At 54.4% G+C, this 17,147-nt stretch overlaps 5 protein-coding genes across 5 annotated transcripts; 3 read left to right on the forward strand and 2 right to left on the reverse strand.

The window, feature by feature from the left end:
• Positions 1–975: 975 nt before the first annotated feature.
• On the forward strand, positions 976–3,830 carry ATG13 (autophagy protein 13; the record flags this gene model as incomplete). The annotated part of the gene is made up of 3 exons (XM_051498768.1): positions 976–1,209; positions 1,262–1,357; positions 1,407–3,830. 3 exons carry the CDS (start codon positions 976–978, stop codon positions 3,828–3,830), a joined length of 2,754 nt encoding a protein of 917 aa, XP_051351042.1.
• Positions 3,831–4,343: 513 nt separating this feature from the next.
• J4E92_007406 (uncharacterized protein) lies at positions 4,344–5,886 on the reverse strand (the record flags this gene model as incomplete). The annotated part of the gene is made up of 4 exons (XM_051498769.1): positions 4,344–5,351; positions 5,399–5,460; positions 5,509–5,693; positions 5,747–5,886. 4 exons carry the CDS (start codon positions 5,884–5,886, stop codon positions 4,344–4,346), a joined length of 1,395 nt encoding a protein of 464 aa, XP_051351043.1.
• A 260-nt stretch (positions 5,887–6,146) lies between these two features.
• On the forward strand, positions 6,147–7,169 carry J4E92_007407 (uncharacterized protein; the record flags this gene model as incomplete). Its single annotated transcript, XM_051498770.1, has 2 exons — positions 6,147–6,357; positions 6,418–7,169. 2 exons carry the CDS (start codon positions 6,147–6,149, stop codon positions 7,167–7,169), a joined length of 963 nt encoding a protein of 320 aa, XP_051351044.1.
• Positions 7,170–7,627: 458 nt separating this feature from the next.
• J4E92_007408 (uncharacterized protein) lies at positions 7,628–10,681 on the reverse strand (the record flags this gene model as incomplete). The annotated part of the gene is made up of 1 exon (XM_051498771.1): positions 7,628–10,681. The coding sequence occupies one exon, from the start codon at positions 10,679–10,681 to the stop codon at positions 7,628–7,630; it is 3,054 nt and encodes a 1,017-aa protein (XP_051351045.1).
• A 1,430-nt stretch (positions 10,682–12,111) lies between these two features.
• J4E92_007409 (uncharacterized protein) lies at positions 12,112–15,519 on the forward strand (the record flags this gene model as incomplete). Its single annotated transcript, XM_051498772.1, has 6 exons — positions 12,112–12,115; positions 12,173–13,024; positions 13,082–13,234; positions 13,347–13,752; positions 13,958–15,144; positions 15,422–15,519. The coding sequence occupies 6 exons, from the start codon at positions 12,112–12,114 to the stop codon at positions 15,517–15,519; spliced, it is 2,700 nt and encodes an 899-aa protein (XP_051351046.1).
• Positions 15,520–17,147: the final 1,628 nt, after the last annotated feature.

Raw genomic sequence — 17,147 nt, forward strand, 5'->3', positions numbered from 1 at the left:
AGCGCGTCTCACCGGCAACGCGGTAGCACAGACGATAAAGCAGATCTTGTATGACCGGTCAGAGGCCAGAGGCTGTGAAAAGGCAAGCGAGGCGTCGAACGGTGGTGCATAGCCGGGCTCGCTAACCAATGAGGCAATCTGTGCCAGGATAGCCGTCCACGTCGACTGGAGGGCGAGGGTGAATGCGCATGCGCAGGCCACGATGGTGGTGGTGGATGATGGCGTGGCCGCGGTCTCGATGTCGGAGGAGTGGTCCCAGCTCCCTGAGCCCGCCGAAGCTTCCACAACGAGTCACGCCAGTCACGGCTTGGACACTGCACACCTCCATCTTCCCCGGATTTGGCCCAAGTCAGATAGATTCCCTCATTGAGCACCTGCTGCTAGCTCCCTGCAGCTCCCGATAGCTTTATCTTGCCCGCCCGACTACTGCGCGGCTGCTGCGTCGTTTATCTCGTGCGCGAGCTTAGCTATCTTCCGCCCTCGTCATTCCACCACGGCCGCGTGACTGACTCCCGGCGCATGCGTCCCAACCCTCTCTGACTCTTCATACGCCATCCGCCATCCGCCTGCCCTGCCTGATTGCCTGCCTCTGTCCAGGACTCCGCCGTAGCAGTTGTCGTCCCAACAGCTGCAGCCACCCTCACTGCGCCCTTCTACCTTCCAGCCGGGTGCTCAGCTTAACTCCGCTCATTGCCCCAGGCACGCATTCAACACAGCGCCAGCACCCTGCATATCATGGCTGCTGCCTGAGCCCTACCCGCCTGTTGAACCATCCCCCGCGTGCCCAAGTCTTCTGAGAGACATATCTGACGGCTCCTACGCGAACCTGACCCTGGCTGCACTCGTGATGGCTACGCGCATTCACCCTCGCCTGTTTCCGCCGCAACCATAACCGTCCTACTTCACTCGCCCGAGTCCCTCGCTGCCAGTCACGACACGCTCTCTTCCCGCCCGTACCTGCAGGAGGCCGCCGCCATGCACCCATACTCGCGCCCCTCGCCGCGGACAGCCTCGCCTGCCAGCAACCTCCAGACCAACCCCACACGAACCAACAACCAGCGGCATAACAGCCAGGACATGACGGCATACTCGACTACGCCGCCCTACAGCGACCGCGGTGCTGAAGAGTCGGAAGGCGAGATGATGTCGAGGGGAGAGCCCGCCTCCGAGTCGAGGGGGCAATACCACAAGGTCAACCAAGTCATCCAGGTACTTATCTTCTCCTCCCATCTGTGGCTGGACGCATACTCACTCCCACCAGAACTTCTTCACCAAATCAGCCCTCGCCATCGTATCTTCTCGCGTAACACTGCCCCCAGCATACAACAAGGATGGCAAGATGAAGCACAACAAATGGGTATGTACTGCCTATCCCGCAACTCCACATTCCCACTGACAAGCCATAGTTCAATGTCGTCCTCCCCGATAGCGATGTGCTCCAACGCCAACTCACGGAATGGAAACTCATGGATGCCGTAAACGGCCAGCATCCCTCACTATGCATCGACATCTACCTGGACATACAAGGCCTCGGCCACAACCAGTCGCTTGTCATACACGATGATGATGGAAAGAAGTGGGATGTCGCTGCGGCTCTCAGCTCTGCAGATGCGACCTCCCGATCGTCAGGCCGCACTGGCAAATCTACACAGGTTGTGCTCGAGCGTTGGAGGGTACACGTTGGAGACAAGAGCTTGGTGCAGCCTTCAGAGCTGAGCGAACCGCTTCCCAACGTGTACAAGAAGGCCGTCGTCACTTTCCGGTCGCTGTTCGCTTACCTGCGCTTCATGCCTGCGTTCAGATACAACAAGGTGCTCGCCAAGCAACCCGCAAATTCACCTTCACTGAAGCTCAACTACCGCGTTTCGAATGGGGATTTCAAGAGCCCCAACGTCGACACCCTGAATCTGCCGCTCTACCCAACCGACCCAAACGAAAGGATCACAGACATAAACGACATCGAGCCCACCAACTCGCCTGTAGGCCCTCTGAGTGTGACAGTCGAGTACCGCACCAACTGCGAGTTCAGCGTAGAAGACTCAGAGTCTCTTCTGAGTTCGCAGTTCCAGGGCCTGGACGACACTTATTTCGAGCAAAAGACACGCCAACTACCTGGATCACTTCCTGTAAACAAGATGAATGCGCAAGAGAGCCCCGATGTTGGACAAGCATACGGCAGCCTTTCAACGTTCCACCAAGTTGGTCCGCCAACAGGAACAAGCCCCATCTCAGCTCTTCGCGCAGCACGGGATATGCCGTCATCATCACCCATGGAGTCACCACCACAGAAGCTGCCACCCAACCATCGCACCGCCCAAGGCTCCAAGTCATCCCTACGCTCTGTGGATACGCCGTCATACCAGCGACGAACCTCAGTCTCTTTCCAGCCCTTCAAGGCTGGCTCACTCTCATCCTCGCCAGCCCTCGGTGTGCCCCCATCTCCTACCAGCTCAGTAGGAAGGCCCGGCAGCTCCCTTGGTCGAACCGCTACCCCCAACCCACTCACTCAACCGCGTAACCGAACGTCACTGACTGCCCTCCCTCAAACGGCGCTTCGGACACCTTCATTACCCAACGACAATGTCATCACTTCTTCTGCATCAAGTTCGCCAAAGCCTGCGCCCATCAGTCGCTACAGCAGTAGCTTCGGTCATAGGAGGAGCAAGTTTTCCACAGGCGGCGGCAGCAAAACAGAGGATGACAACCTCAGTAGTGGGAAAGGAAGCCTCTCGTCATCAGCGCAACGCGGGTCTGACACCATGAATGAGGGAACAGGCGGCAGTTCAGGCGAAGTGAAGACAGACGATGAGAACATCTCCGACTTCCTGAAGCTTCTTGAATCGAAGAAGGATCTGAAGAGCTTCACTCGGAGCGACCAATCCGCAAAGGCAGCCACCATGCACAAGACTACTGCTCAGCTGTCCAAGTATCAGCGGATGCGTGAGTCACATACAGGCCTTGCTGAATCGGTTTCTTCTTCCACCATGCTTCATCGCACACCATCATCCTCCAGCCGCCATCTATCGAGTGTCCCCGCGATGATTGCCGGCACGTCAGTATCGACAGCGTCTTCACCTGGCAAGCCAATCTCACCCCATACTCCGCATACACCAGCCATCCCGTCTCGTCTCAGCGCGAATAGCATCGCTGAATACGACCAACCTACACGCAGTCGAAGCCGGCCTGGTCGAAGGACGCGCGAGCACGATGTAGTCAACGTCGAAGAGCAGAGCGAGAGCGAGGATCAAAACATGAACGCCATTGCCATTCCAACTTCACCACGGCCGTGGCACTACACCCGCCGATCAAGTTCCGTCTCGCAGCAAAATAGAACACTACCTGACGACGAGCCCGACGTGTTCGGCGTCCGATCGGCCAGTCTACCATCGGAGGAGGTTGATCGCGCTAACGATCTGCATCGTCTGACCAGCGCAGGTCTTACGTCTAGTGGACTATTCGCGCAAACGGAGCTACTAGCTAGTGGCAATCGCGATAGCCAGACTGCTGATAACGATTCTCGCGACGACTTGCCCCGGCCGTCGTCCACTTCCAACATGGCCAAACGCGGCACCCAGGCCGGTGCACGTGGTCGAGGCGGATTCTTCTCGCATAGCTCTTCTACCAGCCTCAGCACTGGCGGTACGAGCTCGACTGAGCGTCAAAGTCGCTACAACTTTAACAGCCGCGCTGCGACGAATGTCGACGACGACGAACCTCTGCTCTTCCAGATGAGCGAGATTGGTGCCGGGGGCTCCCGACGCAGTCTCGAGGAAGCGCGAGGCGGCACCAGCACAGGCAGCGGCGGGAAGCGTGGATCGTACTTCCGCTGAGCAGTTAACTTTCAAAACAAACACGTCAAGCTTTTTGCACTTCTTGATCTCTATTACCATCCTTTTCAATGGCGTTTCCGGGGCATGGAGTCTGGGATATCTTTCTATCATCCCTTTAGCGTTTTACATACGTTGTTGCGCATTTCCAGCTTTTCGTTCTTTTCTCACTTATCAGATTGAGTACCATGGCGGAATGGATGGACCCGGCGTTAAACAAATGGGTGTTTGTTTCTTTTTTGCAAACGGCCGGGAAGGACATCTAACTCTCATGTAAGGAGTGGATCTTTATCTATGATTGTCATCAGTGTTTGATGCTCGGCGGGCGCGGAGTTTCTGGAATGGGAACGGATAGGCATGGATGGTATGGGTATGGATACGGGTTATCAGGGTAGCGCAGACGTCTTGATTGGATCGTCTGCAGTATGAATGAATATGTTATCACTCCGCTCATTTTGTACTTGACTCCAAGTTCCTGGGCGACGCAGTAGTGATGCATGTAAGCAGAGGTACTCTCTACTTGACCTTCTTCCCCTCCAACAAATCATCCAGCCCCTTCAGTCCACCCTCAAACCCATCAAGATCATACTCCTTCGGATATCTCACAAGCACATCCTTCAACTCCCGCACATGCTCCCTCTGCTCAGCCGTCAACTCCTCCCAAACCCCCTCAAACGCATTCCGGATACTAGGTTTCTTCTCCTTCTCCGCCTGTTCAAACGCGCTCAACACCTCTTTCCTCGTCGCACTCCTCAACTCCTTCTCTTGGGCATCGTCCCAGAGTTCGCGTCCTTCAAGCCACTTCCTAAGCCGTGTGATGGGGTTATCGCGGCGCTTCCAGTCTTCGACTTCGACGCGTTGGCGGTACGCGAAGGAGTCGTCCGAGGTGCTGTGATGGCCTACGCGGTATGCCATCATTTCTATCAAGACGGGGCGCCCACCGTCGTGGAGAGCGAGACGCCGTGCTTCGGCTGTGGCGCGCCGAACGGCGAAGATGTCGTTGCCGTCTACGCGGAGGGTGGCGATGCCGTAGCCTGCGCCGCGGGAGGCGATGCCGTCGCCCCTGTATTGGTCTGAGGTTGGCGTGGAGATGGCGTATCCGTTGTTGCGGCAGATGAAGATGCAGGGAACTTGTCTGGTCGCAGCGATGTTAAGGGCGGCATGGAAGTCTCCTTCGCTGGCTGCACCCTCACCGAAGTAACACACCGCTACGCGTGGCTCTGTCTCAGGATTCTGCACATTCTGCATTTTGAGGGCGTAGGCGGCGCCTGCTGCGTGGGGGATTTGCGTTGCGAGTGTTGAACTGATGGTGTGGATGTTGAGCTCCTTGCTGCCGTAGTGGACGGGCATGTTGCGGCCTAGACCGTTGTCTTTTGCGTTGGCGAAGAGCTGGTTCATGAAGGAGGAGAGGGTGAAGCCGCGTTGGAGGTAGACGCCTGATTCGCGGTATTGGCAGAAGATTACGTCGGCGGGGGAGAGGGCGCTCGCGGAGCCGATGGCTATGCCTTCTTCGCCGGCGGAGACCTGGTTCTGTTAGTATGAAGTTGAGAGGTGCTTGGTGTTTGACGTACCATGTAGAAGGATAGTCTTCCTTGCCGTTGCGCTTCAAACATCAATAGATCCATTATGCTCACTGTAGCCTGTCAATGGGATATTCACACTGGGTAACAGCCTCACTGACGCTTAACCATGTTCTTGTATAACGACAGAGCTTCCTCATCTGAGGTCTCTACTCCAATCTCCTTGTCTATGATCTCTCCATACTGGTTCATGACACGGTACGTGGATATAGCCGGGGCCTGAGCTGGTTGCATAAACTCCATAGTATTCGTGAACTCGCTGTTCAGCGCACCAGGAAACAACACCCTGAGCACAATGTCAGTCTCCCATCCCGACGAAATCCATACACAAAAACTCACCTCTCAGCCGTAGGCGTCGAAGCAACACCCCTATATGACTGCAACGGCGTGCCGACAACCTTCCTCGACCCATGAAGCCCGCCCTGCAGGCCTGAAAGCCTCTGTAACCGTAATATCCGCGAAGTATACCGGAACGACATGATTGGCAACTCTACATCCTCAAAACTAAAGCGCGGGCGGGGGACAGCGGTATATCAATAACTTCTGGGGAAGCATGCGCCTGGGGTAGGCGGCAAGCGTCGGCGTAGTCGACTCAACCGCGGCCAAACAATGGCGGGCGGGCGCTAGCAAACTTCCGGTTGGTACGGCTGGCTGGGGCTAGATGCGCGTGTCATGGCGCATGAATTCGAGAAAGTCGCCCGCCAAGCCTTGTCGAACAACAACCACGACCAGCGCAAACATGCAGGCGAGCCGACAGAAGATAGGACGGCAATTGCTGGGCGGCAAGAAGAGCAGGGTGGCTAGGGAGCCGTACAGATGTTTCTCGTGCTCCATCCGACAAGCGCAGCAGAGCACGCCGCCACCGAAGTCGCCGCAGAATGGCGGCAGCGGCCAGCAAACGACGCATTTTGGGTTCGAGACGATATCTGAAGCGTTGAAGGAGCAGAGGGGTATGTCAATTGCATCCCATCTCCCGATACACGCCCAATACTAACGGGTAATACCTACAGTCGGCGCAGTATTCTCCTCCGTAGCCTCCTCCTACGACTCCATGAACGACTTCATGTCCCTCGGCATCCACCGCCTCTGGAAAGACCACTTCGTGCGAAACCTAAACCCGGGCCTCAATCCCCTCATCTCTCCCTCTACCGCCCAACAAGGCATGTCCATCCTCGACATCGCAGGCGGCACCGGCGACATCGCCTTCCGCATGCTCGACCACGCCTCTACCATAAACCACGATCCCCACACCCGCGTCGTCGTCGCAGACATAAACCCCGACATGCTAGCTGAAGGCCGGAAGCGATCGTTGCAAACACCGTATGCGCGGTCTCCGCGACTGGATTTCGTGGAAGCGAATGCAGAGAAATTGGATATGATCCCGGATGCAAGCGTAGACCTCTACACCGTCGCCTTTGGCATCCGCAACTTCACACACAAAGAAATCGCGCTGAAAGAAGCTTTCCGTGTTTTGAAGCCCGGCGGCGTATTCGCGTGTCTGGAGTTCAGCAAAGTGAACAACCCCGTCTTCGATGCCGTGTACCAGCGCTGGAGTTTTGGTGCCATACCTCTGATAGGGCAGGTGGTCGCTGGGGACAGGGAAAGCTATCAGTATCTTGTGGAGAGTATAGCGAGGTTCCCGAGTCAGGAGGAGTTCAGCAATATGATCAGGGATGCGGGGTTTTTAGTGCCAGGCAAGGGGTGGGAGGATCTGACTATGGGGATTGCGGCTATTCACAAGGGAGTCAAGCCGAAGGCTTAGGAGGGTAGAGATTTGGGTGGTGTAGTGTTATGTTATGTCTGTATGAATACACGAGTTGACAAGATGACCACTATCTTGAGGCTCTGATCATGTCAGTTTCGCTGATGTGCCATTATTCAAGGTCATCCATCTTTCTACATTGTCTGTTGTGACCATGAAATCTTCTTCACGGTGTAAGAGAAGTAATTGGCCACGGCGTCAATCCCCGTAGCACCAACTCCGACATCCGCTTCCCCAATCCATTCCATCACACCGCAACACCGTTCCACCAGACCATCAAGGTACCTGAACACGCGATGCGGTATACATCGGATAGCTGCCCTGTCCGACGTGTCAAAAGCTGTGCAAGGTGATGCACAGGCACGTCACATTCATTTAGTGTAGTGTTGTACTGGAAATTAATTGATATTAGACGGTTTCAATCTAATCCTTCGCCGAAGCGATTGACATAATGGTGACTACGTAGCATCGACCAGCCAGTCGGGATCAGCGTCTTCGTCTTCGGGGTCTTCCATCAGAAGGGAGCCGGTTTCTGAGGGGGATGATGAGGGTGGAGAGGGCATTTCGGTGTCGGTATTGGGTTTGGGTTCGAGGTCATCGGACTGCTCCGGGGGTGGGGGCTCTTCGGTCTTTTCCAATTGCGCGTCGTTGGTGGGTTCTGCTTCTGGTACGAACCCTCTGGCGGTTTCTGCAGTTCCGTCAAGCTGCGAAGGCCCATCATTGGCGTCTTTGGTAGAAGTGGAGGGGCCTGCTTCGTCTGAGGAGCCGTCACGAACAAAGCCTCCTCCTTCTTCTTCATCCTCGGAAGAGTAGATTTGACCATAGCTACTCCTACGCCGAGGGAGCAGTGGTTGCGCATCCAGGATGGAGCTTTCAAAACTTTGATGTCGGTTTAGACTGATAGGCGCTGGACGGTCGGGTTTTTCTGGGACAAAGCCGCCACCTTCATCGCCGTCATCTTCGTTGTCATCCTCGGGCAGGAACCCGCCATCTCCGTGATTTTGCTCGTGTGGTTGATAGCCACCCATTGAGGGTTTGGCAACGTCTCCCTCATCAGGGAAGAAGCCTCCGGCCATCTCCTGTGCCGCTAACTCTCTGTCCTCTTTACTAATCTCATCTTGCACATCAATGGCTGGGCCCTTTTCACCATCAATCTCGATAGCGTTGACACGCTGTGCAATGCGAAGACCAAGGAAGAAGCGCCTCCATAAGCGCAGAGACTCAACCCTTCGCGCTTCGGCTTCAGCTTCTTCTTGTTGGTGCTCCATTCCATCAATGACTGCCTGGACAGCATCTGCGTACTCTTGTGCGACCACGACACCCTGAACGATCGCAGTACCATGGCGGCCCTTGAAAGAAAAGCCAGTAACAGCATCTGCATAGTCTACTCCAACGATTCGCGCTGCTTTCGAGGCGAGCTTGTGTCGGATATGTGTACCGCCGGGCGGACACATGGACGGGACATAGAGGTCAAGATTACCATAGGCATTGCGTGGAACGCGCCCACGGACAACGGGAGGAGGGATGTAGAGCTCGGTCTGGAACTCTGCAAAGAGCCCCGCACCAACCTCGTCAACTTGTTCATCAATATCCATGTCTGCTCCAATTGAAGACCTTCTCCCTTTCTTGGGCTTGGCGCGTTTGAGTGGCTGCTCGCCGACTTTGACGTCCCGTCCCATACGATACCACTTGTCGGCTGTCCGGACTAGATGAACATTTGTACGACGGTAGATGGGTTCCATCTTTGGGTTCATAGCACTGCCGCAGTTGACCTTGCCGACCTGGTTCAAGGGATGTATCACTTCGTTATGCCTGAGATGGCGCTCAAGAACGTAAACTGGGTGGCCTCTGAAGTCTTGCACGTTCTTTGGAATACCTTCGGCAGCTTCTTTGCGAGCCAAAGTAGCGTCTTCCATCTGGTCTCTGTCGAGGGTGGTTCCACGCTGGAAGAATTGCATCGCCCGTTTCCACCATCTATCGCCATCAGGGGTGATTTCAACACGGTATTTCCGCGTCTTGGCATTGTACGCTTTCGCGTATCTTTGGGTGACATCTTTGGCAGTATAGTCTTCGTCGAACGCTATCGCGTAGGAGAGAATGTTCTGAGCAAAGTTAAGTGGTGGCTCTAGTTTCTCAGGCGAGTTGACGGTAAATGTAGAGTGTGTATCGATTGGTATCCACTTCTGGTAAGAAGGGTTGAGTACCTCCACCCAATACACTGGATACGGCGTGTGATAGGCTTTCTGTTTCTTGGGTGTTACACCTGTCTTGTTCAGAACAGCATGTCGCTCCCCCATCACACGCTCGAGTCTCGATAATTTCTTGTTACGCGGGCCCTGTGACTTGGGTTTCGTTGGACTCGGCTCTGCCGGCTTGTTGTACGGATCGACAACTATCGTATTTTTCTGAGCGCTGGTCTTCTGCGGGGTGGCACGCTCGGCTGCAGAAGCAAAAGGTAATGGCTGTAGCGAGCAGACAAGCCTAACCTCAATACCGATGCCACGAAGAAGAGCGCAAAACAGTTGCGTTCCGACGTCCTGAGACCCTTGTAGAGTATGCGCTGCGGTGCGGAATTCATCCTTGTCCATAGGGTCATCAAGGTCGTCAAAGTCTGAGAAGGGTCGGATGGCGGCTTCAGCTTCAGCCCATCTAGGCTTGTACATGCCTTGAGCCGTGATTCTGAACCGCTTTGACCATAGTACCTTTAGCTCGTTCAACCCATCTATAAATTGCTTCGAGGCCGAGTACTGCGACAAGTCGGGATTGGGTACCAGATTGGATAGGGTCTTGGAGGGCACAATTTTACGTAGCGTGCTTTGTACCCTCCTATCGTTGCACCAGGCATTTCTGCGATGGACGTGGTAGAGCAGACAGAGAATGTGCATCTTGTGGATATCCAAACGTCGCTTCTTGTCCACCGAGGTTATGGCCCGCCGACGCACCTTCCTCCTTGTCCCAGTCTCCTCTGTCTTTTTGGCTCCCATGGTGATGTTGATGTCGCCAATCTTGGGTGCAGCCTCAATGGCTTCGTCGGGGTCATCGGTATCGTCGCCGTCGGCAAGCGCATCTTCCCACTCCATATCGCTGTCATCTGACTCGTCCGAGTCGATGATAGTCTGGCGCACTCGCTCGTTCGTACGCGGTTCCTCGTCAGTGACGGAATGGGCTGGAGCGATGGGCGGCGATCGCGTGTGCGACGGCATCTGGGATTGTGATGCAGCATCTTCGGCTTGGGACGGTACGGGTAGTGGCGACTTCGGAACATCGGTCAGCGGTCGCCGTTGTCGTACGGGTTCAACATGGTGTTCCGGGCTTGGTTGTCGTCGTAGAGGCGCCGTTTTTCTCTTCTTGAGCGGCGGTTCGTCTGTGCTCATGGCCTGCTCTTCGCGCAGCATTTCCTGGAAGACGGCGGGTACGCCTGCATCCTCCTGTTCCTTCTTAGCCCTCCGCGTTGAGCGTCTTGGAGTAGCCGACTCCGCCGCCTTATGCGACTTTCCTCGCGCGCCTGCCATGTCTGCTGTCACCGGTAGAGTTGGCGCAAAGTGTGGGGATTCGATTGTGACGCTTGCGGTTGAGAGCTACACAGCGCAACAGCAACCATCATGGCTGCAATAAGCAGAGAGTAGATTGCGTGCAGATACCGCGATTCGCGAGTGTACTGCGTTGCGGCGGCCTGCTTGGAATGCTTCAGTGAAGGCTGACCGTGATGACGCAATCGTCCAAAAGCGCGCTATCACGTGTTTGGCGACCTAGCCTCGAGCCTAACCCTGGAAGGTCGCATCTACATCACGCTCGACCAAAGTCACCTCAAGATGCATCGCAAGGCCAATCCTACGCTGCACCTCGTACAAGGAAGAAGAGGAACAGATCTGCAGCCCACTTCAAGGTAGAAACACGCAAAGCAGGTGATCTAACGTCAACGTAGGCTCTGGGATGTTCAGATCTTTCCTTGCATGAGGTGGCTTCATGAAATGGCACTTCCCATGCTAAACCTAATATATGGGACATGTACTACAGACTCACATCCGCCATAGCTGTCGAGGTTGGTACCCGGACACTATGGACGTTACTACCGCGCGTAACACAGGAGACTGTCGCCCTTCCCTGACCAGCATACTTCCTCAGTCGCACCTGTATGCTTTGTGAAAGGCGTGTTACAGCTGTCAGTATGGATCTGGGACAGCTTGATAACCAGCCCATATCTATGGTCATTGATCGAGTAGGCTCGTACTTCCGAGCTGTACCCACAAAACCATACCCTGGAGGTATTCAGTGCGGCTTTACACTTGTACAGGATACAAGACAATGCCTACCTTCAGAGTGGCTTTTATATGAGGCGGGCCTGGAGACACGCTCCTTCGCAGTGTAAGGTTCTGCCTACTTGACCGTAGCTCGTTGCTACCCTCAACAGGACTTGCGCCTACTACATCTACGTGACCGGATGTCTTGTTATCTCCCATCCTGGTGGAGCTCCCGGACGCATCAATATCATCAGAATCATCAGCATTATCAGCTTCACCGACATCAGTAGCAACACCAGAAGCATCCATCACTATTACAGCAACTCATCATGGCCATGTCTATGAAGCCCACCGAGAACGGCATTCCACGCGCTCATATTCTGGGTCTTCCATTTACGGTTGACCGAAGCTCTCCGAAACTGCCTACAGTCGAGCCACAGCCTGTTCCAAACCCGCCGCGAGCACCGGAATATACTGGCTCTCAGTATTCTGAGGCAGTGGAGGAGACGAAGCTTCCAGCGCCAGACTCAGTCCATCACCCAAAGGAGCCACATCACCGTCCATTTGGCGCGATTTCCAGCTGCTGCTCAACCAGTCGACCTCACACACCCCCTACGACGGCAACGGTACATGCACACGGCGATGCGCATGACGAGACAGAAGTCCCAGCCTTGGAGAGCACACATACCCAATCTCACGCCATGGGTATTTGCTGCTCGGGGTCTCCCCGCCCAAGTGAGGACTCTTCGCTAAAGCATCTAGGTGATATCGCGATCTTGGGCGAACACGAGGACGTTGAGCTCGGCCCTTCAAATTTTGAGCGAGTCGTTCTCCGAATCGATGGTCTCAAGTGCGGATGCTGCGAATCAGGGCTTTCGCGGGCGGTTGGCCGCATTCCTGCCGTTAGGAACTTTCAAGTGAACACTGTCTTAGCTCGGGTCGAGCTCGAGTTGGATACCAATCGGCTGTCCGTTGACAGGATTATCAAGCTACTAGAAACGAGGACTGGATACAAATTCGAGAAGCAGGTGGCAGTTTCTGGTCAGGTTTTAGAGTTCATCATTACCGATCCCAGGCGTTTGCAGCATGCCGTCCAACCACGCGGCGTCACACGTGTCGAGGTCCCCGAACGAGCACCATGGCGTCCTTTCGGCTTGTTGAGTGGGCGCAAGGGCGCAACGCAGAAGAATACAGCCGATGTCAACGGAGATTCCGCTGCCGAGGACAGCCCTCGCAAAACATCGAAGCTACGTATACCACCGACCAAGATATATTACGACGCGAACGTCATCGGCGCCCGAGACATCTACGAACACTACCTCAAATACGATCCCGATCTAACCCTAGCACCTCTAGTGGCAGATCCAGGGCTTGATCTTGGAGCCAAGCAGACCAGAAGAGCCTTGAAATGGTTTCTTCCCACACTGGCTCTCACTGTCCCCGTCCTCATCTTCGCATGGGCCCCACTTAACCACGAGAACCCCACTTTCGCCCACATCTCACTGGCTCTGGCAACCCTCGTACAGCTAATCGCCTTCTACCAATTTGTCCCGAGCGCTTTGAGATCTCTCTATCATTCTCACGTATTAGAGATGGACTTCTTGGTGACATTCAGTACGCCAGCTTCAAACTTGTCCTCAAAATACGTTTGCTGACTACATACTTCCATAGGTACCACGATGGCGTACGTTTTCAGCATCGTATCCTACAAGTACCAACTTGATGGTAGGCCACTAGAAACTGGATCGTTCTTCGAGACGTCTACGCTGTTGGTCTCGCTTCTCTTGCTGGGCCGCTTCATCAATGAATACGCCCGTTATCGAGGTAAGTGAAAGGATATCTTGTCACCTACGAGCCTACATCGCCTTTAGATATTTTTATTTTGTGTTTTACTACCGATGTAGTCTCCAGGGCACATTCTGATTCTTTCTTGCAGCTGCGAAGTCCGTATCCTTCAGATCGCTCCAAGTCGACCAGGCAATCCTTGTGCAGCAGACAACGACGTCGTGGGCCAACGCAATCACGAGAAAAATCGACAGCAGACTACTACAGTACGGTGACTACTTCTGCACACCACCGCACACCAGAATCGTGACAGACGGCGTAGTCGTATACGGAGGCTCCGACGTCGACGAATCAATGATGACGGGTGAGTTCAAGCCGAACGCGAAGGGACTCGACTCGGAAGTCTTCGCAGGCACCAACAATGGAGACGGTCAGCTCATCGTAAGCCTAACCAAGCTGCCTCACGAGAACTCGGTCCAGCAAATTGCCGCCCTGGTCGAAGACGCTGAACTGACGAAGCCGCGAGCACAAGCACTCGCTGATCGGGTCGCTGGTTGGTTCGTCCCTGCGATGGCTTCCATCGGGCTCACGGTCTTTCTTATCTGGCTATTTGTCGAGCGATATCACAACACAAAATCCTGGAGGGTACGGTATCCGCCCCGCGTACATTCAACATTCTCTAGCTAACTATTTTCCAGTATGTATCCGCCAGGCTCTACTCCGCGGAGGCAGGTCCAGGTCAGCGTACTGACGTATCAGCAGGAGCGCGGTACTCACTGCCATTACCTATGCCATCGCCACTCTCATCGTCTCATGTCCATGCGCCATCGGTCTTGCCGTACCCATGGTCGTTTTGATCGCAGGTGGTGTGGCCGCACGCCATGGCATCATCTTTCGGGACCCCCAGAAGCTCGAGATCGCACGCAACGTCACCGATGTCATCTTCGACAAGACCGGTACCATTACCACAGGAAGACTTGAGATCATTGGTCTCCCTATGCATCGCAACACGGACCACACACTCATGAAGGGGCTGTTACTAGGCCTTGTGAAGGACATCAAGCACCCTGTATCCATCGCGATCACCCAGTATCTGGAACGAGACATACTCGCCCACAAGAACTTCGAACCTCTTCAGGTCAACAACATCACCAGTATTCCTGGTAAAGGCGTCCAAGGCAATTGTGCGAAAACTGGGGTGGAGATTCGCGCAGGTAACGCAGAATGGCTGCATATCAACGTCATCGGACAAGGAAAGAACACAGCATGCTACTTCACATACGGCGGCGACCTTCGCATGAGCTTCGAACTTCTGGATCAACCCCGGCCTGAAGCAATAATGGTAATTAAAGAACTCCACGCTCGAGGAATAAACGTACACATGCTCAGTGGCGACAACGACGGGGCTGTCAGCGACGTGGCGACAACCCTATACATCGACGAAGCGAATACCAAGGCTCGATGCACACCCGAAGGAAAGATGCAGTACATCCGTGATCTCCAGGACTCGCGCAGGAAATCCATCGTCATGTTCCTGGGTGACGGAACGAACGACTCTGCAGCGCTCAAACAAGCCGACGTAGGCGTGCACCTCAATGATGGTTCCGACGTTGCAAAGTCCGCCGCTGATGTCGTCCTTATAACGACTCGACTACATGACGTTCTCATCCTACTTGACATATCGCATGCGGCATACCGACGTATCTGCTGGAACTTCAGTTGGTCAGCATTCTACAATTTCTTCGCCATCATCCTTGCTGCCGGCGCATTCGTCAAGCTCCAGGCCAACGTGAGGATCACGCCACAGTGGGCGGGCCTGGGTGAGCTCATCAGTGTCCTACCGGTGGTCCTTATCGCCTTCCAGATGCGCTTCCGCAACTATGGGAAACCGTACGGAGCGATGGAGAGGACGTATCAGAAGGTTGAGGCGCCGAAGCGCGAGCAGCGACGTAGTCACCAGAGTGCTAGTTCGGCGAGCGCTGGGTGCTGTGAAATGCCCACGTCGACCCTGGCACATGTTGACGCTATCACGGGTATGAGTGAGAAGCGTGGGCTTGGGAAGGTGGCGTATTGGCTTTCTTCGAGACGATGATTATCCCATTTGTTCTGCGTTTTGAGTTCTGTTGGAATTGTAGGGTAAATTGGAAGTGTGAAATTCATTGTTCTTGTCTTATCTTCATACCTGTTCGCGCTGCTTCCTATGTGCATCCCTCTATTCATTTCTAGGAATGTGCCCTGGAGTGCACATCACGCTTTTCCATGGCATATCACAGACTGAAGTACAGGGTATACCTGTAGGGTCGGTGGTGACACAAAGCAAGTGAGTTCACGTTATCCTAATTCCTTTGACACACTTAACATCCGTTATTACAGTACATGGCGATTTCGCGTTCTTTGGAGGTGTGATTTTGAGTTCTTGTGACACGCTGACGCTAAAGCCGCCGCTGCCTGCCCATCCCACAGTCATGCTTTCCTGCCCTCAAGACTGAAATCTAAGACACCTCCCAACTAATCGGGGCTCTCACACACGACCAACAAGCTTAGGCGAAGCGCCGAGGAACCGACAGTAGCCCCAAGTTGCGACGCGGATAAGATTCAAGTGAAGAATCAATGGTGCTGAGTACGACCAAGCCGGCTGAATTTGCTTCAAAGTGCTTCACAGCACAGAGGCGTTTTCTCGGCACGTTGGGTGGTGTAGCGGCAGTTGCACAAATTCTGATCGGTACAGTCTTTGTCTTGGGGCAGGTTGGCTTCTATTGGTTGGCGTACATAGTTCCGCGAAGGTTTCTGGTCGAGTCTAGGTAAAGCTGGGTGCAATGTACGGTTCGCTACCCAGATACCGCTTTCCTTCTCCACATGTTCTCCGCGCCCATTACAGCGCGTTTGCATGGCATCGACGGTTACAATTACCGCAATGATAGGTCAGCTAGATGACGAAAGAGAGGGGTGTAGAGAAATAGCGGCGCATGTTGTGAGAGCGTTTGCGCACGCGGCGCTCGTGTGCGACTTCAGTCAGCCGGAGAAGAGGGTATGCGACGGCTGCGGTCATTGAAGCCTACCTTGGTTCACATCCCTTATTCAAGTCCCTTCTCTTACATACTTGTTATATAACCTTGCCGTGGGTTGTCCGGCCAAGGCTTGTCATACACTTGGTGCTGGGCATACAGAGATATAGGTATAGACTTACCAGCCGTTTATCCGACTCAAAGATGGCGACTTACATCGGTACGTACTCTTCCTTCGATCAGGCTGCAAGCCCTGGGCTATCCGGCGCAAAAGACGAATACGTAAAAAATGTTAAAAGATGTCGCAATCCAGGGGGCTACCACAGACTTTATACATCCCCTGACTGATCCACACCCCGGTCGCATCACCCCAGATGCTCCGCACAAGGATCCCATCCTGCACACCTCACACCACTTTACTAACCATCCCGACGCAGAACCCCTCGCGCACCTCCTCACCGGGAACGCAACCTATCGCACCGACACAACAGCCCTCGACCCCAACGCCTTCACACTCCTCGCCCAAGGTCAAGCTCCCGACATCCTCTGGATCGGTTGCGCAGACAGTCGCATACCCGAAACCACTGTATGCCACTGCAAGCCAGGCGAGATCTTTGTGCACCGCAATATAGCGAATACGGTGCATGCGGATGATCTATCAGCGGCGAGTGTAGTGGAATATGCGGTTGTGCATTTGAAAGTCAACAAAGTAGTTGTCTGCGGGCACACCAAATGTGGAGGGGCGAATGCGGCTTTGCGAGACGACGATTTGGGTAGCGTTTTGAATAAGTGGTTGGGGCCTGTTCGAGAGTGAGTCCACTTTTTGTCAATTACTTCGCCTTCTGAGAAAATGTGGGGAGGAGATCTGGTGGGGCGAACGCGTGTTCGCAGGATCAGTATCCTGGAATTGGAAAGCTACCGACCGTACTAACAACACCGACAGACTC

This window comes from Alternaria infectoria (genome assembly GCF_024043175.1).
Source record: "Alternaria infectoria strain BMP 0036 chromosome Unknown scaffold_12, whole genome shotgun sequence".
Taxonomy (NCBI): Eukaryota; Fungi; Ascomycota; class Dothideomycetes; order Pleosporales; family Pleosporaceae; genus Alternaria; species Alternaria infectoria.